This window comes from Meleagris gallopavo, chromosome 34 (genome assembly GCF_905368555.1).
Source record: "Meleagris gallopavo chromosome 34, MGAL_WU_HG_1.1, whole genome shotgun sequence".
Lineage (NCBI taxonomy): Eukaryota > Metazoa > Chordata > Aves > Galliformes > Phasianidae > Meleagris > Meleagris gallopavo.
In genome coordinates, this window is record NC_139438.1 from 625,447 (window position 1) to 651,658 (window position 26,212).

General features: G+C 62.7%; 2 protein-coding genes and 2 non-coding genes across 6 annotated transcripts; all 4 read left to right on the forward strand.

Annotated features, from left to right (window-relative positions):
- Positions 1 to 68: 68 nt before the first annotated feature.
- On the forward strand, positions 69 to 1,992 carry TRIR (telomerase RNA component interacting RNase). 3 transcript variants are annotated; one of them, XM_085214822.1, is made up of 3 exons: positions 69 to 422; positions 1,109 to 1,186; positions 1,570 to 1,598. In XM_085214822.1, exons 1-3 carry the CDS (start codon positions 140 to 142, stop codon positions 1,581 to 1,583), a joined length of 375 nt encoding a protein of 124 aa, XP_085070948.1. In that variant the 5' UTR covers positions 69 to 139; the 3' UTR covers positions 1,584 to 1,598. The 3 variants fall into 3 exon arrangements, with proteins under 3 accessions (XP_085070948.1, XP_085070949.1, XP_010724948.1); XM_085214823.1 differs by having other exon boundaries at positions 70 to 373; positions 1,090 to 1,186; positions 1,570 to 1,619; XM_010726646.4 differs by having other exon boundaries at positions 79 to 373; positions 1,570 to 1,992.
- Positions 1,993 to 2,612: 620 nt separating this feature from the next.
- TNPO2 (transportin 2) lies at positions 2,613 to 26,193 on the forward strand (the record flags this gene model as incomplete). Its single annotated transcript, XM_085214820.1, has 22 exons — positions 2,613 to 2,781; positions 3,625 to 3,733; positions 6,068 to 6,143; positions 6,233 to 6,382; positions 6,654 to 6,760; positions 6,860 to 6,993; positions 7,457 to 7,538; positions 7,639 to 7,761; positions 7,860 to 7,978; positions 8,121 to 8,181; positions 11,270 to 11,435; positions 13,012 to 13,164; positions 15,559 to 15,784; positions 19,533 to 19,704; positions 21,937 to 22,023; positions 22,120 to 22,227; positions 22,324 to 22,482; positions 22,583 to 22,670; positions 25,062 to 25,160; positions 25,256 to 25,351; positions 25,494 to 25,574; positions 26,080 to 26,193. Coding segments are annotated over exons 2-22 (2,500 nt in total), but the record flags the coding sequence as incomplete, so codon positions are not given.
- LOC146542064 (small nucleolar RNA SNORD41) lies at positions 8,489 to 8,555 on the forward strand. Its single transcript, XR_014880748.1, has one exon. It is a non-coding gene; the product is annotated as a small nucleolar RNA SNORD41 (small nucleolar RNA).
- On the forward strand, positions 15,872 to 15,942 carry LOC146542065 (small nucleolar RNA SNORD41). Its single transcript, XR_014880749.1, has one exon. It is a non-coding gene; the product is annotated as a small nucleolar RNA SNORD41 (small nucleolar RNA).
- Positions 26,194 to 26,212: the final 19 nt, after the last annotated feature.

Below are 26,212 nucleotides of genomic sequence, written 5' to 3' on the forward strand. Positions count from 1 at the left end.
CAATCCGCTGGGAGGCGGGGTAATGCCGCGGGTTGCCGGGCAACGCCATCCCAGCAGCCCCCGCGCGGGGTACTGACGTCATCACGCGTCGCCGCGCGTTTCCCGGCGTGCCCCGCGGCGGCGGCGGAGGGGGAAGAAGATGGAGGCGCACGGCGATGAGGGGGAGGCCCCGTCGCCGCCTCCCGGGCCCGGCGGCGGTGTGAACGTCTTCGCCAATGATGGCAGCTTCCTGGAGCTGTTCAAGCGGAAGATGGAGGCGGAACAGCAGCGGGAACGTGAAGCGGCGGCCGCGGCAGAGGCTACCGGAGGGGCCGGGCCTGGCCCGCACCGCTCGGCCGATGGGGCGAAGAGGAGCGGCGGCGCTCTGGGCTTCGTAAGGACGTGGGGGGCCGCGGCCTCCCCCTGCTCTCCTCTCCGCCCGGGTGCGGCCTCCTCAGAGTCCCTTCCTGAGGGAGGGCCTCGGGCCCCGGTATCGCGGGGGGTCCTTTGAGGGATGCGGTGACCGCTGGGGCCCTTTGAGCCAAAGTGGGAGGGGGCTTCGGGGTGGAACTGAGCCCAGCTCAGCCCTTTTCTTCGGGAGAATCCCGAGCCCGTTTCACAGACAAACTTTCCTGAGAGTTCTCTGGGGGCTTCGGTGGGTGCTGCGGCCCTTTGAGCCAAAGGAATTCTTGAGGGGGGTGGCACTGAGACCCTCAGATCCCCCTCCTGTGGGAGAACCCCTGGCCCGGTGTCACAAGGGGGCCCTAAAAGGGCTGGAGGGGGACCTGGGTGGAGCACCGAGACCCTCTTGGACTCTGATTTCACAGACAGATTTTTCTGGGGCCCTCTGGGGGTGCTGGGACCCTTTGAGCTGAAGCGAGGGGGGCACCGAAAAGCTCAGTCCTCAAACAAGCAGTGCGGCCCCAACACCTCTGTAACCCCAAAGCGGGTTTTTTGGGCTCCTCCCGGCGTTGCCAACCCCCTTCCCTGAGAAGCTGCCTGTCCGTGGGATGGGATGGACGGACAGAGGGATGCGGCGGCCCTGACGGACGGCCCTCCGGTTCCGTTGTGCAGGGGGTGATGCTGACCCCGCGTGCGTAACGCTGGCAGTCTTCTGTCCCTTCACCAGGTGGGCAGGAGGCGAGGGGGAAACAAACTGGCCCTGAAGACCGGCGTGGTGGCAAAGAAGCAAAAGACCGACGAGGAGGTGAGGATGGGAGGGAATGGGGCTGTGATCCCCCCCCCCTCACCTTGGGGTGCCTGTGTGGAATGGGGTTCCCACTCTCTGCTGGGATTTTGGCCCTGTTCCTAAAGCCACGGGGACAAACGGGCACCGTCGGGTCCCCCCCACCTCATCCATCCCACCAGGGCTGCGCACTCTGCCCCCATTTCCCCCCCATTCAAGTTCTCGCAGCGCTTCCCTCTCCCAACCCTCTGCGGTGCTTCCAGTTTCTCGGTCCTTTTGCGCCCCAATACCCCCATTTCTCCCCTCCCAGTGCTCCCAGTTCTCCGCCCATACGCTCCAGTTCAGTTTCCCAATGCTCCCATTCCCCTTCATTATTATTATTTTTTTCCCCCCCTTTCTCTCAGGTTTTGACGAGTAAAGGCGACGCCTGGGCCAAATACATGGCAGAGGTGAAGAAGTACAAAGCACATCAGTGCAGTGATGACGACAAAACGCGGCCCCTGGTGAAATAACCACCCACTCCCAGGACATAATTACTGTACATAATTAATTATTTAAGGGCACAGGCGGCTCCTTTCCCGGCGTTTTTATATGTACAAATATATATATCCCCACTGCACCCCAGGACTCTGCCGCCTGTGATGCCTCGGGGGGTGGGGTGGGGGGCACAGCCCGCTGCTCACCCCCTCTGCAGGACCCCCACAGCCACGTTTCACCCCCCCTTTCCCCCCCGCCCGACTCCGTTTTGGGGTTAAAAGTGGAGAACTGGGGGAGGCTGAGGGGAGAGGTGCTGCTGTCGCTTCATTAAAGATCTCGGAGGTTTTGGAGAGTGTGGTGGTGTTTTTGGGCTGGGGGCTGCGCTGTGGTGTTCCTGCCCGGCTCAGCGCTTCTGCTGTCACCGTAAGTTTGTGGCTTTGGGGTTCCGCTGGTAATTTGGGGGTTCTGCTGGTGGGAGGTGATGCCCAAACCTCACCGTGCCCACTGGAAGCGGCGTCCAAATCCTTTTAGGGCAGGTGGGGTGGGGTGGTCTTGAGGTTCTCCCCTCCAGTGCCCCCAGTTTCGTGCCCCCAGTTTCCTATCCCTAATTCACCCTCGTTCCCTCCTCCCAGTGCCTCCAGTTCCCCTGGAGTTCCCCACTTCTCCCCTCCCGCTGAACCCAATTTCCCCATTTCTTGCTCTCCCAGCTCCCTTACTTCACCCGTCCCGGTTCTGTCACTACACCTCTGTTCCCCTTCCCAGTCCTCCCAGTTCCCTCCTCCCGCAGCTCCCAGTCCGGCGCTGTAGAACCGGGACGGAACAGGGCGGGGCCTGAGGTGGGAAATGTAGTCCGGAAGTTGAGGGTTACGCTGCGCGCATGCGTAGCACCACCCCTTCCGGTATAGGAAAGAATCCTTCCGGTACAGACCCAGCCCCTTCCGCTATAAACCCCGCCCATCCAGACGCAGCACGCACGCAGCCCCTCGCGCTCTCACGTGGTCACGTGGTGCGGCGTACGGTGGCCGGCGTGGGTCAGTGCCCGCGTGCCGCGATCCGCGGGCAGCGCCCGGTGCCCCCCAGGCCGAGCTCAGCCCTCCGCCCCGGCGCCCCCCCCCGGGCTCGGGAGCGACCCCCGGGAGGTACGGGGAGGAGCGGGGGGGGTGGAGAACGGAGCTTAAGGGGGTGGAAGTAGGCCTGGAACGGGGAAAGGGGCGTGAGGAGGGGGGAAGGGGGTCTGTGGGGGTGAGAGGGGGTTGGGGGGGGGGGGAAGTGAGGCCTAAGGGGGAGGATGGGGGGTGGGGGGCGGATCTGGGCCTGGGGGGGGGAGTGGGGCCTAAGGAGGAGGATCGGGGAGAAGGAAGGGGGATCGGGGGGGAAATGGGGCGGTCCGGGGGGGGTAAATGGGGCTGGGGGGGGAAATATGGGAAAGAGGAGGGGCGGGGGGTAATGGGGGTCTTATAGGGGGCAGCCGCGGGGCTGAAATGGGGGAGGGGGTTCGTTGGGAAGTGGGGCTTTAAGGGGGATCTGAGCGGAGAATTGGGAGAGGATGGGGGTCAACTGGGGGGGCTTTGGGGGTTTGTAGGGGGCAGAGGGAAGGGAATGGGGGTATCTGCGGATTAATGGGGCCGGGGGGGGGAAGGGGGGAAACTGTGGGGTGGAGGGAGATTAATTGGGTTTAGCTGGGGGGAAGTGGGGGCAGAATGGGGCCTGGAAGGGGGAGAATGGGGTCTGGGGGAGGAGGAATTGGGGGCAACGGGTCTGGGAAGGGGGGGAGATGGAAGAGAATATTGGGGGGGAATTGGGGCCAGGAGAGGAGAGGAGGATCTGAGGGGGGGGGGGGGGGTCGTTGGTGCCGTGGGGGGAATGAGGAGAAGGAAAAAAAGTGGGTGGAAGAATTGGGGTTAATTGGAGGTTGGAGGGTCCGGGGGGGGGGGGTTTAATGCCACCCCCACACCTGAGGTGTTGTTCCCCCCCCCCCCCAGGGCCACCGCCATGGACTGGCAGCCAGATGAGCAGGGATTGCAGCAGGTGCTGCAGCTGCTGAAGGACTCGCAGTCCCCCAACACGGCCACGCAGCGCGTCGTGCAGGACGTATCTGTGGGGCTGCAATGGGGTCAGCTGGGGGGGGGGGGTGAAAGGAGAGAGTGGGGGGGGGTTGAGGTGGGTCATCGTCCCCCGTTCTGCTCCATCTTTTCCCATCCCTGACCCCGTTCTTGTCCTCTCTTGTCCCAACCTGCTGTGGTCTTTGCCCCTTCCTGTTTTGTCCCAGTTCTTATCCCGTTCCCATCGCCTCATCCCCGTCCCTGGCCCCAATTCCTGAGCCCAACTTTGTCCCATCCCAGATTTCTGATGCCATCCTTATCCCATCCCCAATCCTTGATTCCATTCTTATCCCATCCCTGGTTCCAATCCCCATCCTCAATTTTGTCCCATCCCCAATCCCTGACCCCATTCTTGTCCCATCCCCATCCCTGACCCCATCCTTGTCCCATCCCAAATCCTGACCCCATCCCTGACCCCATCCTTGTCCCATCCCTGACCCCATCCTTGTCCCATCCCCAATCCCTGACCCCATCCTTGTCCCATCCCCAATCCCTGACCCCATCCTTGTCCCATCCCAAATCCCTGACCCCATCCTTGTCCCATCCCCATCCCTGACCCCATCCTTGTCCCATCCTGACCCCAATCCCTGACCCCATCCATGTCCCATCCCCAATCCCTGACCCCATCCCTGACCCATCCTTGTCCCATCCCTGACCCCATCCTTGTCCCATCCCCATCCCTGACCCCATCCTTGTCCCATCCCCATCCCTGACCCCATCCTTGTCCCGTCCCCAATCCCTGACCCCATCCTTGTCCCATCCCTGACCCCATCCTTGTCCCATCCCAAATCCCTGACCCCATCCTTGTCCCGTCCCCAATCCCTGACCCCATCCTTGTCCCATCCCTGACCCCATCCTTGTCCCGTCCCCAATCCCTGACCCCATCCTTGTCCCATCCCAAATCCCTGACCCCATCCTTGTCCCATCCCTGACCCCATCCTTGTCCATCCCCATCCCTGACCCCATCCTTGTCCCATCCCCAATCCCTGACCCCATCCTTGTCCCGTCCCCAATCCCTGACCCCATCCTTGTCCCGTCCCCAATCCCTGACCCCATCCTTGTCCCATCCTTGACCCCATCCTTGTCCCATCCCCAATCCCTGACCCCATCCTTGTCCCATCCCTGACCCCATCCTTGTCCCATCCCTGACCCCATCCTTGTCCCATCCCTGACCCCATCCTTGTCCCGTCCCCAATCCCTGACCCCATCCTTGTCCCATCCCCAATCCCTGACCCCATCCCTGACCCCATCCCTGACCCCATCCTTGTCCCATCCCTGACCCCATCCTTGTCCCATCCCTGACCCCATCCTTGTCCCATCCCTGACCCCATCCTTGTCCCGTCCCCAATCCCTGACCCCATCCTTGTCCCGTCCCCAATCCCTGACCCCATCCTTGTCCCATCCCCATCCCTGACCCCATCCTTGTCCCGTCCCCAATCCCTGACCCCATCCTTGTCCCATCCCCATCCCTGACCCCATCCTTGTTCTGTCCCCATCCCTGACCCCATCCTTGTCCCATCCCAAATCCCTGACCCCATCCTTGTCCCATCCCCAATCCCTGACCCCATCCTTGTCCCATCCCCAATCCCTGACCCCATCCTTGTCCCGTCCCCATCCCTGACCCCATCCTTGTCCCATCCCCAATCCCTGACCCCATCCTTGTCCCATCCCCAATCCCTGACCCCATCCTTGTCCCATCCCCAATCCCTGACCCCATCCTTGTCCCATCCCCATCCCTGACCCCATCCTTGTCCCATCCCCAATCCCTGACCCCATCCTTGTCCCATCCCTGACCCCAGTCCCCAACCCATCCTTGTCCCATCCCCATACCTGACCCAAATCCCCGACCCCATCCCTGACCCCATCCCAATCCCTGACCCCATCCTTACCCCATCCCAATCCCTTATCCCATTTCCTTCCCGCTCCAATCTCTCCCTTCCCCGTCCCATTTCCATTTCCCCTTACCCCAATCCTTCTCCTGTTCCTTTCCTCTCCCAATCTGTGTCTCCTCGTGTCCCCATCCCAGCCCTTATTCCTGTCCTTGTCCCACCCCACTCCTCTCCCAGTCTTTTTCTGGTCCCCCCCCTTTCCCAATTCCTGGTCCACCTCCCCTCTATGCTGTCCCCACACTTTTCCTTGTCCAGTCCCACATCAACCCCTGTCCCCACCTGTCGTCCATCTGTCCCGCTTTATGCTCCGTCCCCACGTCTGCCTGTTTGTCCCCATCCTCTTCCAATCCTTATCCTTCCCCCTCCTGCCCCAATCCGTGTCCCCCACCCCCCCCCACCCCCCCCCAGTTCCCATCCTTAACCCCACACCGCAGAAACTGAAGCAGCTCAACCAATTCCCCGACTTCAACAACTACCTGATCTTCGTTCTGACCCGCCTCAAATCCGAAGGTGGGTTTGCACCCGGGGAGGGGAGCCTCACTCACAGCCCCCCAACCTCCCCCCCCACCCTAAAACCCACCCACTGACCCCCTCCCCAGATGAACCCACGCGATCGCTGAGCGGCCTGATCCTAAAGAACAACGTCAAGGCTCACTATCAGAGCTTCCCCCCCCCCGTGGCCGAGTTCATCAAGCAGGAATGCCTCAACAACATCGGCGACGCCTCCTCCCTCATCCGCGCCACCATCGGTGAGAGGGACGGGGGGGGGGGGAGGGAAGGAAACCCCCCCCCCCAAACCCACATCCGGAACCCCCCCCCTCCTGCTTTAATGCTTTGGGGTGGGGGGGCTGCTTTTACACCCTCCACCTCTGGCTTTGATTTGCTTTTCTCCCCATTCTCGGACCCCCCCCAGGCCGAGCGGCCCCCAAGCTTTGTTATCCTTGCTCCCCCCCCCCCCCCGTGCTTTGTGTCCCCAACCTGGGTGCTCACTGCGTGTGTCCCCCCCCCAATCCTTTATAGGTATCCTCATCACCACCATCGCTTCCAAAGGGGAGCTGCAGATGTGGCCGGAGCTTCTCCCACAGCTCTGCAACCTGCTCAACTCCGAGGACTACAACACGTGCGAGGTGTGGGGCTGGGGGGGGTCGGGGTTACGGGGCGGGGGGGGGAGGAGGAGGGGGTCCTGGAGGGAGCTGACCCCCTCCCTCCCCTCCGTGGGCACGCAGGGGGCGTTTGGGGCGTTGCAGAAGATTTGTGAGGATTCCTCGGAGCTCCTGGACAGCGATGCGCTCAACCGGCCCCTCAACGTCATGATCCCCAAATTCCTGCAGTTCTTCAAGCACTGCAGCCCTAAAATCAGGTCCGAGGGAGGCAAATTTGGGGAGAAAAAAAAATCCCAACATCGGGTTTGGGGGGTGGGAACTCGGATCCGGCTGGGGATGCGATAAGGGTCAGAGATAAGGGTGCTGCGGGGAGGTTTAATGCGTTGGGGTGGGAGGGGCTGCTTTCATGCCCCCATTACTGGGTTTGGTTTGATTTTCTCCCCATTCTTGGACCCCCCCCAGGCTGAGCAGCCCCCCCTCTTTGTATCTTTGCCCCCCTCATGCTCTGTGTCCCCAAACCCCACCAGGACTCAATTCCCCCCACCCCATAACTCTGGGATTTGGGGTCTCTCCATCCCAGGCGAACACAAGAAAGGAAAATGAGCACTTGGGGTCACGGGGGCTGCAACGGGGGGGCCCTTCCCGGTTCTCCTTCGTTAGTTAATGAGTCCATAACGATCCTCGTTCCCCCCCTTCCCCCCTCCCCCCTTCTCCAACCAGGTCCCATGCCATCGCCTGCGTCAATCAGTTCATCATGGACCGCGCTCAGGCGCTGATGGAGAACATCGACACCTTCATTGAGGTGGGGGGGGAGGGGGGGGGGAGGAAAACTGGGCTGGATGGGGGGGGGTGGTGAGGAGGGGGGCTGTGTTTAATGTACCCCCACCCCACCACCACCGCAGCACCTCTTTGCTCTGGCTGTGGATGAAGACCCCGAAGTGAGGAAGAACGTCTGCCGAGCTCTGGTGATGCTCCTGGAGGTCCGCATCGACCGCCTCATCCCCCACATGCACAGCATCATCCAGGTGGGTGACAAAATGGGGGGGGTTTTGGGGGGTGGGGGGGGGGGTATAATTGATGGGGAGGGGGCTGACATTTCCCTCTCCCCCCCCCCATTCCTCAGTACATGCTGCAGAGGACGCAGGACAGCGATGAAAACGTGGCCTTGGAGGCGTGCGAGTTCTGGCTGACGCTGGCAGAGCAGCCCATCTGCAAGGAGGTGCTGACGTCCCATCTGGTGCAGTGAGTGTGTGTGGGGGGGTCTCATCCCCCTGAATCCCACCCCCCCTTCCCCCCCCCATCTTCCCCAGAGACCCCCGGAGCCCCTCAGCACCTCGTTTCGCCCTCCCTCCCCCTTCCTCCTCCCTCTCCCTTCTACCTGCAGGCTGATCCCCATCCTGGTGAACGGCATGAAATACTCCGAGATCGACATCATCCTCCTCAAGGTGAGGGGTGGGGGGTGGGGGGGGGGGCTGGGGGGGGGGTTTGGGGGCTGGGGGGGTTTGGGGGGTTGGGGGTTGGGGGGGGGGTGATGGCAGCCCCCCGGCCCGGTGCTGGGACATACAGCCCCCCCCCCGAGATCGACATCATCCTCCTCAAGGTGAGGGGTGGGGGGTGGGGGGCTGGGGGGGGGGGTTTGGGGGGTTGGGGGGGGGGTGATGGCAGCCCCCCCGGCCCGGTGCTGGGATATACAGCCCCCCCCCCCACCCCCCCCGTGCTGTTACTGGTTTAACTGGGAGCTGCGTGGACGTCCCGGAGGTGATGACAGACCCACGGCTGATGGCAGTGATGGCTGCTGTGTTCGTACTGCCTGATCCGGGGGTCCCCGCTCTGCCAGGGCGCCGGCCCCACAGGGACCCCAAATATCCCCCAAATATCCCCCCAGTGACCCATGGTGGCCCTGTACCCCCACAACGACCCATATCCCCAAATATCCCCCAGTGACCCCATGGTGGCCCTGTACCCCCACAACGACCCCATATCCCCCAAATATCCCCAGTGACCCATGGTGGCCCTGTACCCCCACAACGACCCCATATCCCCAAATATCCCCAGTGACCCCATGGTGGCCCAGTACCCCCACAACGACCCCATATCCCCAAATATCCCCCAGTGACCCCATGGTGGCCCTGTACCCCCACAACGACCCCATATCCCCCAAATATCCCCCAGTGACCCCATGGTGGCCCTGTACCCCCACAACGACCCCATATCCCCCAAATATCCCCCAGTGACCCCATGGTGGCCCTGTACCCCACAACGACCCCATATCCCCAAATATCCCCCAGTGACCCCATGGTGGCCCAGTACCCCCACAACGACCCCATATCCCCCAAATATCCCCCAGTGACCCCATGGTGGCCCAGTACCCCCACACGACCCCATATCCCCCAAATATCCCCTGCCTTTTCCCCTTTATGCCCCCACAGTGGCCCTGTGACAGCCCCACATCCATGCTAAGGACCTTACGTCCCCATAGTGACCCCACAAGGACCCATATCCCCAAATATCCACCCAGTGACCCCATGGTGGCCCAGTACAGCCACAACGACCCCATATCCCCAAATATCCCCCAGTGACCCCATGGTGGCCCAGTACCCCCACAACGACCCCATATCCCCCAAATATCCCCCAGTGACCCCATGGTGGCCCAGTACCCCACAACGACCCCATATCCCCCAAATATCCCCTGCCATCCCCTTATGCCCCCACCATGGCTCTGTGACAGCCCTACGTTCTCCCTAATGACCTTAAGTCCCCATAACGACCCCAGAAGGACCCCATATCCCCCAAATATCCCCCTGCCATCCCCCCTTTTTGCCCCCACAGTGGACCTATGACAGCCCCACATCCCTCCTAATGACTTTACGTCCCCATAACGACCCCACAATGACCCCGTATCCCCCAAATATCCCCCAGTGACCCCATAGTGGCCCAGTACCCCACAACGACCCCATATCCCCCAAATTTCCCCCTGCCATCCCCCTTATGCCCCCACAGTGGACCTATGACAGCCCCACATCCCTCCTAATGACTTTACGTCCCCATAACGACCCCACAAGGACCCCATATCCCCCAAATACCCCCTGCCATCCCCCTCTTATGCCCCCACAGTGGACCTATGACAGCCCCACATCCCTCCTAATGACTTTACGTCCCCATAACGACCCCACAAGGACCCCGTATCCCCCAAATATCCCCCCAGTGACCCCATAGTGGCCCAGTACCCCCACAACGACCCCATATCCCCCAAATATCCCCCTGCCATCCCCCCTTTTTGCCCCCACAGTGGACCTATGACAGCCCCAGCCCCACATCCCTCCTAATGACTTTACGTCCCCATAACGACCCCACAAGGACCCCATATCCCCCAAATACCCCCTGCCATCCCCCTCTTATGCCCCCACAGTGGACCTATGACAGCCCCACATCCCTCCTAATGACTTTACGTCCCCATAACGACCCCACAAGGACCCCGTATCCCCCAAATATCCCCCAGTGACCCCATAGTGGCCCAGTACCCCCACAACGACCCCATATCCCCAAATATCCCCTGCCATCCCCCTTATGCCCCACAGTGGACCTATGACAGCCCCACATCCCTCCTAATGACTTTACGTCCCCATAACGACCCCCACAGGACCCCATATCCCCAAATATCCCCTGCCATCCCCCCTTTATGCCCCCACAGTGGACCTATGACAGCCCCACATCCCTCCTAACGACCTTATGTCCCCATAACGACCCCACAAGGACCCCATATCCCCCAAATACCCCCTGCCATCCCCCTTTCTGCTCTCACAATGGGTCTATGACAGCCACACATCCCTCCTAACAACCTTACGTCCCCATAGTGACCCCACAACGGCCCCATATCCCCAAATATCCTCCTGCCATCCCGCTTATGCCCCCACAGTGGACCTATGACAGTCCCACATCCCTCCTAACGATCTTAAGTCCCCATAACGACCCCACAACAGCCCATATCCCCAAATATCCCCCAGTGACCCATACTGACCCAGTACCCCCACAACGACCCCATATCCCCAAATATCCCCCTGCCACCCCCCTTATGCCCCCACCATGGTTCTGTGACAGCCCCACATCCCTCCTAACGACCTTACGTCCCCATAACGACCCCACAAGGACCCCATATCCCCAAATATCCCCCCAATGACCCCATGGTGGTCCAGTACCCCCACAACGCCCCTATATCCCCCAAATATCCCCTGCCATCCCCCTTTATGCCCCCACAGTGGACCTATGACAGTCCCACATCCCTCCTAACGACCTTATGTACCCACAACAGCCCCATATCCCCCAAATATCCCCCCAGTGACCCCATAGTGACCCAGTACCCCCACAACACCCCCATACCCCCAAATATCCCCTCAATATCCCCCCCCTTCCCCCCCTTTATGCCCCCACAACGGGCTGCCTGACGGCCCTACACCCCCCCTCATCCCTCCCCCTCCTTCCCCAAGCCCCCCAACCCACCGTGGGGCTGACCCCCACCCCCTTCGCCCCCCCCAGGGTGACGTGGAGGAGGACGAGGCCATCCCTGACAGCGAGCAGGACATCAAACCACGCTTCCACAAATCCCGCACGGTGACCCTGCAGCACGAGGAGGAGCGGCCGCCCGACCCCGAGGACGGCGAGGACGAGGACGACGACGACACTTTGTCCGACTGGAATCTCAGTACGGGGGGGGCTGCTGTCCGTCTGTCCTCAGCGGGGTGGCCGTCCGACCCCAAACTACCCTTTGGGGGTGTGGGTCCGTCCCCCACCCCTTGGCTGGCGGTGTTGGAGGGGGTGGGGGTGTCAACTCCCTGCCCTTTGGGGGGCTGTCAGTCTGTCCCCCACCCCTTGGCTGGGGATGTTGGAGGGGGGTGGGGGTGTCAACTCCCTGCCTTTTGGGGGGCTGTCGGTCCGTCCCCCACCCCATGGCTGGGGGTGCTGGAGGGGGTGGGGGTGTCAACTCCCTGCCCTTTGGGGGGCTGTCAGTCTGTCCCCCACCCCATGGCTGGGGATGGTGGAGGGTGTCAACTCCCTGCCCTTTGGGGGTGTGGGTCCGTCCCCCACCCCATGGCTGGGGGTGCTGGAGGAGGTGGGGGTGTCAACTCCCTGCCCTGTGGGGTTGTGGGTCCGTCCCCCACCCCATGGCTGGGGGTGCTGGAGGAGGTGGGGGTGTCAACTCCCTGCCCTGTGGGGTTGTGGGTCTGTCCCCCACCCCATGGCTGGGGGTGCTGGAGGAGGTGGGGGTGTCAACTCCCTGCCCTTTGGGGTTGTGGGTCCGTCCCCCACCCCATGGCTGGGGGTGCTGGAGGGGGTGGGGGTGTCAACTCTCTGCCCTTTGGGGGGCTGTCAGTCTGTCCCCCACCCCATGGCTGGGGGTGTTGGAAGGTGTCAACTCCCTGCCCTTTGGGGCTGTGGGTCCGTCCCCCACCCCATGGCTGGGGGTCTTGGAGGGGGGTGGGGGTGTCAACTCCCTGCCTTTTGGGGGGCTGTCGGTCCGTCCCCCACCCCATGGCTGGGGTGTTGGAGGGGGTGGGGGTGTCAACTCCCTGCCCTTTAGGGCTGTCAGTCCGTCCCCCACCCCATGGCTGGGGGTGTTGGAGGGGGTGGGGGTGTCAACTCCCTGCCTTTTGGGGGGCTGTCGGTCCGTCCCCCACCCCATGGCTGGGGGTGTTGGAGGGGGTGGGGGTGTCAACTCCCTGCCCTTTGGGGCTGTCGGTCCGTCCCCCACCCCATGGCTGGGGACGTTGGAGGGGGTGGGGGTGTCAACTCCCTGGCCTTTGGGGTGTGGGTCCGTCCCCCACCCCATGGCTGGGGGTGCTGGAGGGGGTGGGGGTGTCAACTCCCTGCCTTTTGGGGCTGTCGGTCCGTCCCCCACCCCATGGCTGGGGGTGTTGGAGGGGGTGGGGGTGTCAACTCCCTGCCCTTTGGGCTGTCAGTCCGTCCCCCACCCCATGGCTGGGATGGTGGAGGGTGTCAACTCCCTGCCCTTTGGGGCTGTGGGTCCATCCCCCACCCCATGGCTGGGGGTGCTGGAGGGGGTGGGGGTGGCATTTTTGGGTCCGTCCGTCCGTCCGTCCCCGCAGCCTTTACTGGTGCCACTTGGAGGGGATGAGGGATGAGGACAAAGGGGGAAACCCCAAAGCTCTCGTCCCGTTCGTACCCACAAAGGCTCCTCTGAGGGCGCAGCGGGGCTTGAAGACGGCCAGGGGGCGTTTGGGGCGTCGTTATCGGGCGTTAATTAATGGGGTCCCCCATAGGGAAGTGCTCGGCGGCCGCCCTGGATGTTCTGGCCAACGTCTTTCGGGAAGAGCTGCTGCCCCACCTGCTGCCCCTGCTGAAGGAGCTGCTCTTCCACCCCGAATGGGTCATCAAGGAGTCGGGCATTTTGGTGCTGGGCGCCATCGCTGAAGGTTGGAGGGGTCTCTCAGCCCCAAAATTCCCCCAAAGCACTGCTATAGGGCGGGGGTCTCACCCTGCTGTGACCCCAGGTCTCCTGGCTGCATGCAGGGCATGGTTGGGGGTCTCTCAGCCCCTAATCATCCCATAGGGTGGGGGTCTCCCCCTGCTGTGCCCCCAGGCTGCATGCAGGGCATGGTTGGGGGTCTTTCAGCCCCTAATCATCCCATAGGATGGGGGTCTCACCTTGCTGTGCCCCCAGGCTGCATGCAGAGCATGATTGGGGGTCTCTCAGCCCCATATTGTCCCTAATAGAGCGGGGGTCTCCCCCTGCTGTGCCCCCAGGCTGCATGCAGGGCATGATTGGGGGTCTCTCAGCCCCAAACCATCCCATAGGGTGGGGGTCTCTTCCTGCTGTGCCCCCAGGCTGCATGCAGGGCATGATTGGGGGTTTTTCAGCCCCTAATCATCCCATAGGGTGGGGGTCTCACCCTGCTGTGCCCCCAGGTCTCCTGGCTGCATGCAGGGCATGGTTGGGGGTCTCTCAGCCCCAAACCATCCTATAGGGAGGGGGTCTCACCCTACTGTGCCTCCAGGCTGCATGCAGGGCATGACTGGGGGTCTCTCAGCCCCAAACCATCCCATGGGGTGGGGGTCTCCCCCTGCTGTGCCCCCAGGCTGCAAGCAGGGCATGGCTGGGGGTCTCTCAGCCCCATATTGCCCCTAATAGAGCGGGGGTCTCCCCCTGCTGTGCCCCCAGGCTGCATGCAGGGCATGGTTGGGGGTCTCTCAGCCCCTAATCATCCCATAGGGTGGGGGTCTCACCTTGCTGTGCCCCCGGGCTGCATGCAGGGCATGATTGGGGGTCTTTCAGCCCCTAATCATCCCATGGGGTGGGGGTCTCCCCCTGCTGTGCCCCCAGGCTGCATGCAGGACATGGCTGGGGGTCTCTCAGCCCCATATTGCCCCTAATAGAGCGGGGGTCTCCCCCTGCTGTGCCCCCAGGCTGCATACAGGGCATGGCTGGGGGTCTCTCAGCCCCATATTGCCCCTAATAGAGCGGGGGTCTCCCCCTGCTGTGCCCCTGGGCTGCATGAAGGACATGATTGGGGGTCTCTCAGCCCCATATTACCCCTAATAGAGCGGGGGTCTCCCCCTGCTGTGCCCTCAGGCTGCATGCAGGTCATGGCTGGGGGTCTCTCAGCCCCAAACCATCCCATAGGGTGGGGGTCTCCCCCTGCTGTGCCCCCAGGCTGCATGCAGGACATGGTTGGGGGTCTCTCAGCCCCTAATCATCCCATAGGGTGGGGGTCTCACCCTGCTGTGCCCCCAGGTCTCCTGGCTGCATGCAGGACATGGCAGGGGGGTCTCTCAGCCCCAAAGCATCCCATAGAGCGGGGGTCTCACCCTGCTGTGCCCCCAGGTCTCCTGGCTGCATGCAGGACATGCTGGGGGTCTTTCAGCCCCTAATCATCCCATAGGGTGGGGGTCTCTTCCTGCTGTGCCCCCAGGCTGCATGCAGGGCATGGTTGGGGGTCTTTCAGCCCCTAACCATCCCATAGGGTGGGGGTCTCACCTTGCTGTGCCCCCGGGCTGCATGCAGGACATGCTGGGGGTCTCTCAGCCCCATATTGCCCCTAATAGAGCGGGGGTCTCCCCCTGCTGTGCCCGCAGGCTGCATGCAGGGCATGGTTGGGGGTCTTTCAGCCCCAAATCATCTGCATATAGGGTGGGGGTCTCCCCCTGCTGTGCCCGCAGGCTGCATGCAGGACGTGGTTGGGGGTCTCTCAGCCCCAAACCATCCCATAGAGCGGGGGTCTCCCCCTGCTGTGCCCCCAGGCTGCATGCAGGACATGGTTGGGGGTCTTTTAGCCCTAAACCATCCCATAGGGTGGGGGTCTCCCCCTGCTGTGCCCCCAGGCTGCATGCAGGGCATGGCTGGGGGTCTCTCAGCCCCAAACCATCCCATAGAGCGGGGGTCTCCCCCTGCTGTGCCCCCAGGCTGCATGCAGGGCATGGCTGGGGGTCTCTCAGCCCCAAACCATCCCATAGAGCGGGGGTCTCACCCTGCTGTGCCCCCAGGCTGCATGCAGGACATGCTGGGGGTCTCTCAGCCCCGTATTACCCCTAATAGAGCGGGGGTCTCCCCCTGCTGTGCCCCCAGGCTGCATGCAGGGCATGATTGGGGGTCTCTCAGCCCCTAATCATGCCATAGGGTGGGGGTCTCCCCCTGCTGTGCCCGCAGGCTGCATGCAGGACATCATTGGGGGTCTTTTAGCCCTAAACCATCCCATAGGGTGGGGGTCTCACCTTGCTGTGCCCCCAGGCTGCATGCAGGACATGCTGGGGGTCTCTCAGCCCCGTATTGCCCCTAATAGAGCGGGGGTCTCCCCCTGCTGTGCCCCCAGGCTGCATGCAGGGCATGGTGCCCTACCTCCCGGAGCTGATCCCACACCTGATCCGCTGCCTGGCTGACAAGAAGGCCTTGGTTCGCTCCATCGCCTGCTGGACGCTGAGCCGCTACGCGCACTGGGTTGTGGGGCAGCCCCCCGACCTCTACCTGAAGCCCCTCATGACTGAGCTGCTCAAACGGATCCTGGACAGCAACAAAAGGGTGCAGGAGGCGGCCTGCAGGTGAACCCCGGGGACCCCAAAACCGCCCCCCAAACCCCTTTATTTTATTTTATTTTATTTTATTTTATTATTTTTTTTGGGGGGGGGAGGGGTGTGATGACAGTTCCTGATGCGTTGAGTTCGCTGTGATGCTGCTGTATTCGTACTGTCTGACCCCAACGTGTCCCCCCCCCAAATATCCCCCCTGCCATCCCCCCCTTATGCCCCCACAGTGGCCCTATGACAGCCCCACATCCCTCCTAATGACCTTCTGTCCCCATAGTGACCCCACAACGCCCCCATATCCCCCAAATATCCCCCAGTGACCCCATGGTGGCCAAGTACCCCCACAATGACCCCATATCCCCCAAATATCCCCCTGCCATCCCCCTTATGCCCCCACCATGGCTCTGTGACAGCCCCACATCCCTCCTAATGACCTTCTGTCCCCATAGTGACCCCACAACACCCCCATATCCCCCAAATATCTCCCCGCCATCCCCCCTTTATGCCCCCACAATGACCTATGACAACCCCACATCCCTCCTAATGACCTTCTGTCCCCATAGTGACCCCACAACACCCCATATCCCCCAAATATCTCCCCGCCATCCCCCTTTATTGCCCCCACAGTGGCCCTATGACAACCCCACATCCCTCCTAATGACCTCACGTCCCCATAGTGACCCCACAAGGACCCCATATCCCCCAAATATCTCCCCAGCCATCCCCCTTATGCCCCCACAGTGACCCTATGACAGCCCCACATCACCCCTAATGACCTCACGTCCCCACAGTGACCCACGACAGCCCCACATCACCCCTAATGACCTCACGTCCCCACATGACCCCACGGTGGCCCCACATCACCCCTAATGACCCCACGTCCCCACAGTGACCCCACGACAGCCCCACATCACCCCTAATGACCTCACGTCCCCACAGTGACCCCACGACAGCCCCACATCACCCCTAATGACCCCACGTCCCCACAGTGACCCCACGACAGCCCCACATCACCCCTAATGACCTCACGTCCCCACAGTGACCCCATGACAGCCCCACATCACCCCTAATGACCCCACGTCCCCACAGTGACCCCACGACAGCCCCACATCACCCCTAATGACCCCATGTCCCCACAGTGACCCCACGACAGCCCCACATCACCCCTAATGACCCACATGCCCCCTATCACCCCACAACAGCCCCCAATGACCCCACGATGGCCCCCACCCACCCCACCACCCGCCTTCTATCAAACCCCACATGGCCCCACATCACCCTAATGACCCACGTCCCCACAGTGGCCCTATGACAGCCCCACATCCCTCCTAATGACCCCACGTCCCCACAGTGACCCCACGACAGCCCCACATCACCCCTAATGACCTCACGTCCCCACAGTGACCCCACGACAGCCCCACATCACCCCTAATGACCCCACGTCCCCACAGTGACCCCACGACAGCCCCAATCACCCCTAATGACCCCACGTCCCCACAGTGACCCCACACAGCCCCACATCACCCCTAATGACCCCACATGCCCCTAATCGACCCCACAACAGCCCCCAATAGCCCCACGATGGCCCCTCACCCACACCCCCACCCCCTTCTATCAAACCCCACATGGCCCCACATCACCCCTAATGACCCCACGTCCCCACAGTGACCCTATGACAGCCCCACATCACCCCTAATGACCCCACATGCCCCCTAATCACCCCCACAACAGCCCCCCAATGACCCCACGATGGCCCCCGCCCACCCCCCACCCGCCTTCTATCAAACCCCACGGTGGCCCCACATCACCCCTAATGACCCCACATCCCCACAGTGACCCCACGACAGCCCCACATCACCCCTAATGACCCCACGTCCCCACAGTGACCCCACGACAGCCCCACATCACCCCTAATGACCTCACGTCCCCACAGTGACCCCACGACAGCCCCACATCACCCCTAATGACCCCACGTCCCCACAGTGACCCCACGACAGCCCCACATCACCCCTAATGACCCCACATGCCCCCTAATCACCCACACAACAGCCCCCCAATGACCCCCACGATGGCCCCCCACCCACCCCCCACCCCCGCCTTCTATCAAACCCCACATGGCCCCACATCACCCCTAATGACCCCACGTCCCCACAGTGGCCCTATGACAGCCCCACATCCCTCCTAATGACCCCACGTCCCCACAGTGACCCCACGACAGCCCCACATCACCCCTAATGACCTCACGTCCCCACAGTGACCCCACGACAGCCCCACATCACCCCTAATGACCCCACGTCCCCACAGTGACCCCACGACAGCCCCACATCACCCCTAATGACCCCACGTCCCCACAGTGACCCCACGACAGCCCCACATCACCCCTAATGACCCCACATGCCCCCTAATCACCCCACAACAGCCCCCAATGACCCCACGATGGCCCCCACCCACCCCCCACCCGCCTTCTATCAAACCCCACATGGCCCCACATCACCCCTAATGACCCCACGTCCCCACAGTGACCCTATGACAGCCCCACATCACCCCTAATGACCCCACATGCCCCCTAATCACCCCACAACAGCCCCCCAATGACCCCACGATGGCCCCCGCCCACCCCCCACCCGCCTTCTATCAAACCCCACGGTGGCCCCACATCACCCCTAATGACCCCACATCCCCACAGTAACCCCACGACAGCCCCACATCACCCCTAATGACCCCACATCCCCACAGTGACCCCACGACAGCCCCACATCACCCCTAATGACCCCACGTCCCCACAGTGACCCCACGACAGCCCCACATCACCCCTAATGACCTCACGTCCCCACAGTGACCCCATGACAGCCCCACATCACCCCTAATGACCCCACATGCCCCCTAATCACCCCACAACAGCCCCCCAATGACCCCACGATGGCCCCCCCACCCCCCACCCACCTTCTATCAAACCCCACGGTGGCCCCACATCACCCCTAATGACCCCACATCCCCACAGTAACCCCACGACAGCCCCACATCACCCCTAATGACCCCACGTCCCCACATTGACCCCACGACAGCCCCACATCACCCCTAATGACCTCACGTCCCCACAGTGACCCCACGACAGCCCCACATCACCCCTAATGACCCCACATGCCCCCTAATCACCCCACAACAGCCCCCAATGACCCCACGATGGCCCCCCACACCACCCCCCCACCCGCCTTCTATCAAACCCCACGGTGGCCCCACATCACCCCTAATGACCCCATGTCCCCACAATGACCCCACAACAGCCCCCCAATGACCCCACGATGGCCCCCCCACCCCCCACCCACCTTCTATCAAACCCCACGGTGGCCCCACATCACCCCTAATGACCCCACATCCCCACAGTAACCCCACGACAGCCCCACATCACCCCTAATGACCCCACGTCCCCACATTGACCCCACGACAGCCCCACATCACCCCTAATGACCCCACATGCCCCCTAATCACCCCACAACAGCCCCCCCACCACCACCCCACCCGCCTTCTATCAAACCCCACGGTGGCCCCACATCACCCCTAATGACCCCACATCCCCACAGTGACCCCACGACAGCCCCACATCACCCCTAATGACCCCACATGCCCCCTAATCACCCCACAACAGCCCCCCCCACCCACCCCCACCCGCCTTCTATCAAACCCCACGGTGGCCCCACATCACCCTTAGGGTGGCAACCGTCTCAGCCTTATGGGGCCGCTGACTCTGCCCCCCATATCCCAGCGCCTTCGCCACCCTGGAGGAGGAGGCGTGCACCGAGCTGGTGCCGTATCTCAGCTTCATCCTGGACACGTTGGTGTTTGCCTTTGGGAAATACCAGCACAAGAATCTGCTCATCCTCTACGACGCCATCGGGACTTTGGCCGACTCTGTAGGGCATCACCTCAACCAGCCGGTACGTTTTGGGGGGGGGGGGGGAGGGGTTGGGGTCCTTTTAGGCTTTTTTTGCCCCGTTTTTATTGCCCGGGATCAGTGATGATGTTGCACGACAGACATTCGAATCCTGAAGCCGTTGTGTGGATCCCAATGGTCTGATGGTCCCTGGGCTGAGTGGGGAGCTGCCCCATATCCCCCCCCCCCCTTCCCCCCGTCCTAATAACCCCATGGTGGTTTCATGTCCCCCCCATGAAGGCCCCGTGTCCCCCCCCAGTGAGGCTGTGTGACCCCACCAGTGACTGTGTGAGAGCCTCACGTCCCATTTCAGGACCCCATGATGGTCATTGTGCCCCCGCTGACCCCATGACTGCCTTGTGTCCCCCTTCATGACCCCATGATAACCCCATGTCCCCCTTCATGACCCCATGACTGCCTTGTGCCCCCCTTCCTGACCCCATGACTGCCTTGTGCCCCCCTTCCTGACCCCATGACTGCCTTGTGCCCCCCTTCCTGACCCCATGACTGCCTTGTGCCCCCCTTCATGACCCCATGACAACCCCATGTCCCCCTTCATGACCCCATGACTGCCTTGTGCCCCCCTTCATGACCCCATGACAACCCCATGTCCCCCTTCATGACCCCATGACAACCCCATGCCCCCCTTCATGACCCCATGACTGTCCTGTCCCCCTTCATGACCCCATGACTGCCTTGTGTCCCCCTTCCTGACCCCATGACTGCCTTGTGCCCCCCTTCATGACCCCATGACAACCCCATGTCCCCCTTCATGACCCCATGACTGCCTTGTGTCCCCCTTCATGACCCCATGATAACCCCATGTCCCCCTTCCTGACCCCATGACAACCTCATGTCCCCCTTCATGACCCCATGACTGCCTTGTGCCCCCCTTCATGACCCCATGACAACCCCATGTCCCCCTTCATGACCCCATGACTGCCTTGTGTCCCCCTTCATGACCCCATGATAACCCCATGTCCCCCTTCCTGACCCCATGACTGCCTTGTGCCCCCCTTCATGACCCCATGACAACCCCATGTCCCCCTTCATGACCCCATGACTGTCCTGTCCCCCTTCATGACCCCATGACAACCCCACATCCCCCTTCATGACCCCATGACAACCCCACATCCCCCTTCATGACCCCATGACTGTCCTGTCCCCCTTCATGACCTCATGACAACCCCACATCCCCCTTCATGACCCCATGACAACCCCATGTCCCCCTTCATGACCCCATGACTGCTTTGTGTCCCCCTTCATGACCCCATGATAACCCCATGTCCCCCTTCCTGACCCCATGACTGCCTTGTGCCCCCCTTCATGACCCCATGACAACCCCATGTCCCCCTTCATGACCCCATGACTGTCCTGTCCCCCTTCATGACCCCATGACAACCCCACATCCCCCTTCATGACCCCATGACTGCCTTGTGTCCCCCTTCCTGACCCCATGACTGCCTTGTGTCCCCCTTCATGACCCCATGACAACCCCATGTCCCCCTTCATGACCCCATGACTGTCCTGTCCCCCTTCATGACCCCATGACAACCCCATGTCCCCTATCGTCCCTCCTGATGGCCCCATGTCCCATCTAACGACCCCACGTCCCCCTTCATGACCCCATGACAACCCCATGTCCCCTATTGTCCCTCCTGATGGCCCCATGTCCCATCTAACGACCCCACGTCCCCCTTCATGACCCCATGACAACCCCATGTCCCCCTGTTGTCCCTCGTGCTGGCCCCATGTCCCACCTAATGACCCCATGACAACCCCATGTCCCCCTTCATGACCCCCTGACGACCCCACATCCCCGTTTTGTCCCTCCTGCTGGCCCCATGTCCCACCTAATGACCCCATGACCCCTTTCATGACCCCATGACTGTCCTGTCCCCCTTCATGACCCCATGACAACCCCACGTCCCCCTTCATGACCCCCTGATGACTCCACATCCCCGTTTTGTCCCTCCTGCTGGCCCCATGTCCCACCTCATGACCCCATGACAACCCCATGTCCCCTATCGTCCCTCCTGATGGCCCCATGTCCCATCTAATGACCCCATGTCCCCCTTCATGACCCCCTGACGACCCCACGTCCCCGTTTTGTCCCTCCCGAAGACCCCACCCCATTCCCGTGCTCCCCGTAACGACTCCACGACGGCCCCATATCCTCCATAACAGCGTCACCCCCCCAACCCCACGACGTTCTCCTCTCCCTTCCCCGCCCCAGGAGTACATCCAGAAACTGATGCCCCCCCTTATCCAGAAATGGAACGAGCTGAAAGATGAGGACAAGGATCTCTTCCCTCTGCTGGAGGTGCGTCGAGGCGGGGGGGAGGAAGCGGGTCAGACCCCCCCCCACGAGCCAGGAAATGCCCCCACCCCACACCCAGTGCCTCCCTTTCCCCCTCAGTGCCTCTCCTCCGTGGCCACAGCCCTGCAGAGCGGCTTCCTGCCCTACTGCGAACCCGTCTACCAGCGCTGCGTCACGTTGGTGCAGAAGACCTTGGCTCAGGCCATGGTGAGAGGCAGCCCCGTGGCTTTTCGAGGTGGGGAGAGAGGGGGTTGTTTGGGATTTTGGGGAGGGGGTGACCGGCTCGCTGTTCCCCCCCATCAGATGTACAACCAGCACCCCGATCAATACGAGGCACCCGATAAGGATTTCATGATCGTGGCGCTGGATCTGCTGAGCGGGCTGGCAGAGGGGCTGGGCTGCCACGTGGAGCAGTTGGTGGCCCGCAGCAACATCATGACGCTGCTCTTCCAGTGCATGCAGGTGAGGGGGGGTCAGGGGGGGGCAGACCCTTGAGACCCCCCCCCCCCCAGCTTGAATTTAGGGCCGTATCCTCACGGGGAAACCCCATCCCCCAATGCAGGACACCATGCCTGAGGTACGGCAGAGCTCCTTCGCCCTTCTCGGAGACCTGACCAAAGCCTGCTTTGTGCACGTCAAACCCTGCATCGGTGCGTAGGGGGGGCTGGGGGGGGCTTCCAGGGCTTAGGAAACCCCCCCCCCCTCGTCGAAGAACGGGGACGCCGTCCTAAAATGGGGTGGGGGGGGGATCCAACCTTAACCCTGCGTCCCCCCCCCCCTCGTCGAAGAACGGGGACGCCGTCCTAAAATGGGGTGGGGGGGCGGGGGGGGGGATCCAACCTTAACCCTGCGTCCCCCCCCCCAGCTGAATTCATGCCCCCCCCCCCCCCTCGTCTCGAAGAACGGGGACGCCGTCCTAAAATGGGGTGGGGGGGGGATCCAACCTTAACCCTGCATCCCCCCCCCCAGCTGAATTCATGCCCATCCCCCCCCCCTCGTCGAAGAATGGGGACGCCGTCCTAAAATGGGGTGGGGGGGCGGGGGGGGGATCCAACCTTAACCCTGCGTCCCCCCCCCAGCTGAATTCATGCCCCCCCCCCCCCCTCGTCGAAGAATGGGGACGCCGTCCTAAAAATGGGGGGGGGGGCGTGGGGGGGTTTCCAACCTTAACCCTGCGTCCCCCCCTCAGCTGAATTCATGCCCATCCCCCCCCCCCCCTCGTCGAAGAACGGGGACGCCGTCCTAAAATGGGGTGGGGGGGGCGGGAGGGGGGATCCAACCTTAACCCCTGCGTCCCCCCCCCCAGCTGAATTCATGCCCCCCCCCCCCCTCGTCGAAGAACGGGATGCCGTCCTAAAATGGGGTGGGGGGTGGGGGGGAATCCAACCTTAACCCTGCATCCCACCCCCCCCCCCCCCCCAGCTGAATTCATGCCCATCCCCCCCCCCCCTCGTTGAAGAACGGGGACGCCGTCCTAAAATGGGGTGGGGGGGGGATCCAACCTTAACCCTGCGTCCCTCCCCCCCCCCCTCGTCGAAGAACGGTGATGCCGTCCTAAAATGGGGTGGGGGGGGGATCCAACCTTAACCCTGCGTCCCCCCCCCAGCTGAATTCATGCCCATCCCATCCCCCCCCCTCGTTGAAGAACAGGGACGCCATCCTAAAATGGGGTGGGGGGCGGGGGGGGATCCAACCTTAACCCTGCGTCCCCCCCCAGCTGAATTCATGCCCACTCCCCCCCCCCCTCGTTGAAGAATGGGGACGCCGTCCTAAAATGGGGTGGGGGGGTGGATCCAACCTTAACCCTGCGTCCCCCCCCCAGCTGAATTCATGCCCATCCCCCCCCCTCGTCGAAGAACGGGGACGCCGTCCTAAAATGGGGGGCGGGGGGGGGATCCAACCTTAACCCTGCGTCCCCCCCTCAGCTGAATTCATGCCCATCCCCCCCCCCCCCCTCGTTGAAGAACGGGGACGCCATCCTAAAATGGGGTGGGGGGGTGGGGGGGGGATCCAACCTTACCCTGCGTCCCCCCCCAGCTGAATTCATGCCCACCCCCCCCCCTGGTCGAAGAACGGGGACGCCGTCCTAAAATGGGGGGGGGGGGGATCCAACCGTAACCCTGCGTCCCCCCCCCAGCTGAATTCATGCCCATCCCCCCCCCCCTCGTCGAAGAACGGGGACGCCGTCCTAAAATGGGGTGGGGGGGGATCCAACCTTAACCCTGCATCCCCCCCCCCAGCTGAATTCATGCCCATCCCCCCCCGTTGAAGAATGGGGATGCCGTCCTAAAATGGGGTGGGGGGGGGGGGGGATCCAACCTTAACCCTGCGTCCCCCGCTCAGCTGAATTCATGCCCATCCCCCCCCCTCATCGAAGAACGGGGACACCGTCCTAAAATGGGGTGGGGGGGGGATCCAACCTTAACCCTGCGTCCCCCCCCCCCTCGTCGAAGAACGGGGACGCCGTCCTAAAATGGGGTGGGGGGTGGATCCAACCTTAACCCTGCGTCCCCCCCCCAGCTGAATTCATGCCCACCCCCCCCCCCCTCGTCGAAGAACGGGGACGCCGTCCTAAAATGGGGTGGGGGGCGGGGGGGGGATCCAACCTTAACCCTGCGTCCCCCCCCCCCCATCGTCGAAGAACGGGGACGCCGTCCTAAAATGGGGTGGGGGGGCGGGGGGGGGATCCAACCTTAACCCTGCGTCCCCCCCCCAGCTGAATTCATGCCCACCCCCCCCCCCCCTCATCGAAGAACGGGATGCCGTCCTAAAATGGGGTGGGGGGGCGGGGGGGGATCCAACCTTAACCCTGCGTCCCCCCCCCAGCTGAATTCATGCCCACCCCCCCCCCCCCCCCCTCGTCAAAGAACGGGGACGCCATCCTAAAATGGGGTGGGGGGGGATCCAACCTTAACCCTGCGTCCCCCCCCCAGCTGAATTCATGCCAACCCCCCCCCCCCTCGTTGAAGAACGGGATGCCGTCCTAAAATGGGGGGGGGGCGGGGGGGGGATCCAACCTTAACCCTGCGTCCCCCCCCCAGCTGAATTCATGCCCATCCTGGGTACCAACCTCAATCCTGAGTTCATCTCCGTCTGCAACAACGCCACGTGGGCCATTGGGGAGATCTGCATGCAGATGGGTGAGTGGCCCCCAGCCCCCCCCCAGGGACTCCCCCAGCCCCCCCCCCCCTTCTTAAATCTGACCCCCCCCCCCCCCTCTTTTTTTTTTTGGCAGGGGCGGAGATGCAGCCCTACGTCCAGATGGTGCTGAACAACCTGGTGGAGATCATCAACCGCCCCAACACCCCCAAAACGCTGCTGGAGAACACGGGTGAGGGGCTGGGGGGTGGGGGGGGGGGGTTCATTTGGGTAAGGGGGTGAGGGGGGGGGGGGGGGAGGGAGGAAGGTTGCCGTGTCCCGGCGCTGTCCCCAAAACTGTCCTCCCTCCCCCCCCTCCCCCCTTCACCCACCAGCCATCACCATCGGGGGTTTGGGCTTCGTCTGCCCGCAGGAGGTGGCCCCGATGCTGCAGCAATTCATCCGGCCCCCCGGTGGTATTTTGGGGTGATTTTGTGTGTGGGGGGGGGGGGGGGTTTATGGCTCCTCCCCCCTCCCCCCGTGTTCCCCGGTGAGGTCTGACCCCCCCCCATCCCCCCCCCAGGTTTACCTCCCTGCGCAACATCCGGGAAAAGAGGGAAGGACTAGGTTCCGGGGGTTTTGGGGGTTTTTAGGGGGGGGAAAGGCGGTGGGGGCGGGGGGGGGGGGGGGGGGGGGTTTTTTTTAAATTTTTTTCCCCCCCCCCCCGCCCCCCCCAAAATTTCTTTTGACCAATTTTATGCCCCCCTCCCCCCTTCTCCTCCAGGTTTTTTTTTCTTCTTTCGACGGGCGGGGGGGGGGGGCAAACGTGGGTGAGCCCCAAGGACGACCTGGGGACATGTTCTAAAAAGGTCAGTGGGGGTTTGGGGATTTGGGGGCAATCCCCCCCCCCCCCCTACCCCCCCATCCAATTTTTTGACGCCCCCCCCCCTTAATTATTGCCCCCCCCCCCCCCCCCCTCAGATTTCCTTTCAAAGGCTTCAAGGACCAGGTGGGGGGAGGGGCAAGGCACCAATTTTCCCCCGCAGTTCCCCCCGCTGCTCAAGGTCGCCTTCCCGGGCCGGGGCTATGGGGGGGGTAAAGGGGGACCCAGGCA

Coding starts and splice junctions, on each gene's coding strand:
- TRIR (XM_010726646.4), top strand. CDS start 140: ATGGAGGCGCACGGCGATGAGGGGGAGGCCCCGTCGCCGCCTCCCGGG. Junction 374..1,108: donor GCGGCGGCGCTCTGGGCTTC/GTAAGGACGTGG, acceptor TCCCTTCACCAG/GTGGGCAGGAGGCGAGGGGG. Junction 1,187..1,569: donor AGCAAAAGACCGACGAGGAG/GTGAGGATGGGA, acceptor CCTTTCTCTCAG/GTTTTGACGAGTAAAGGCGA.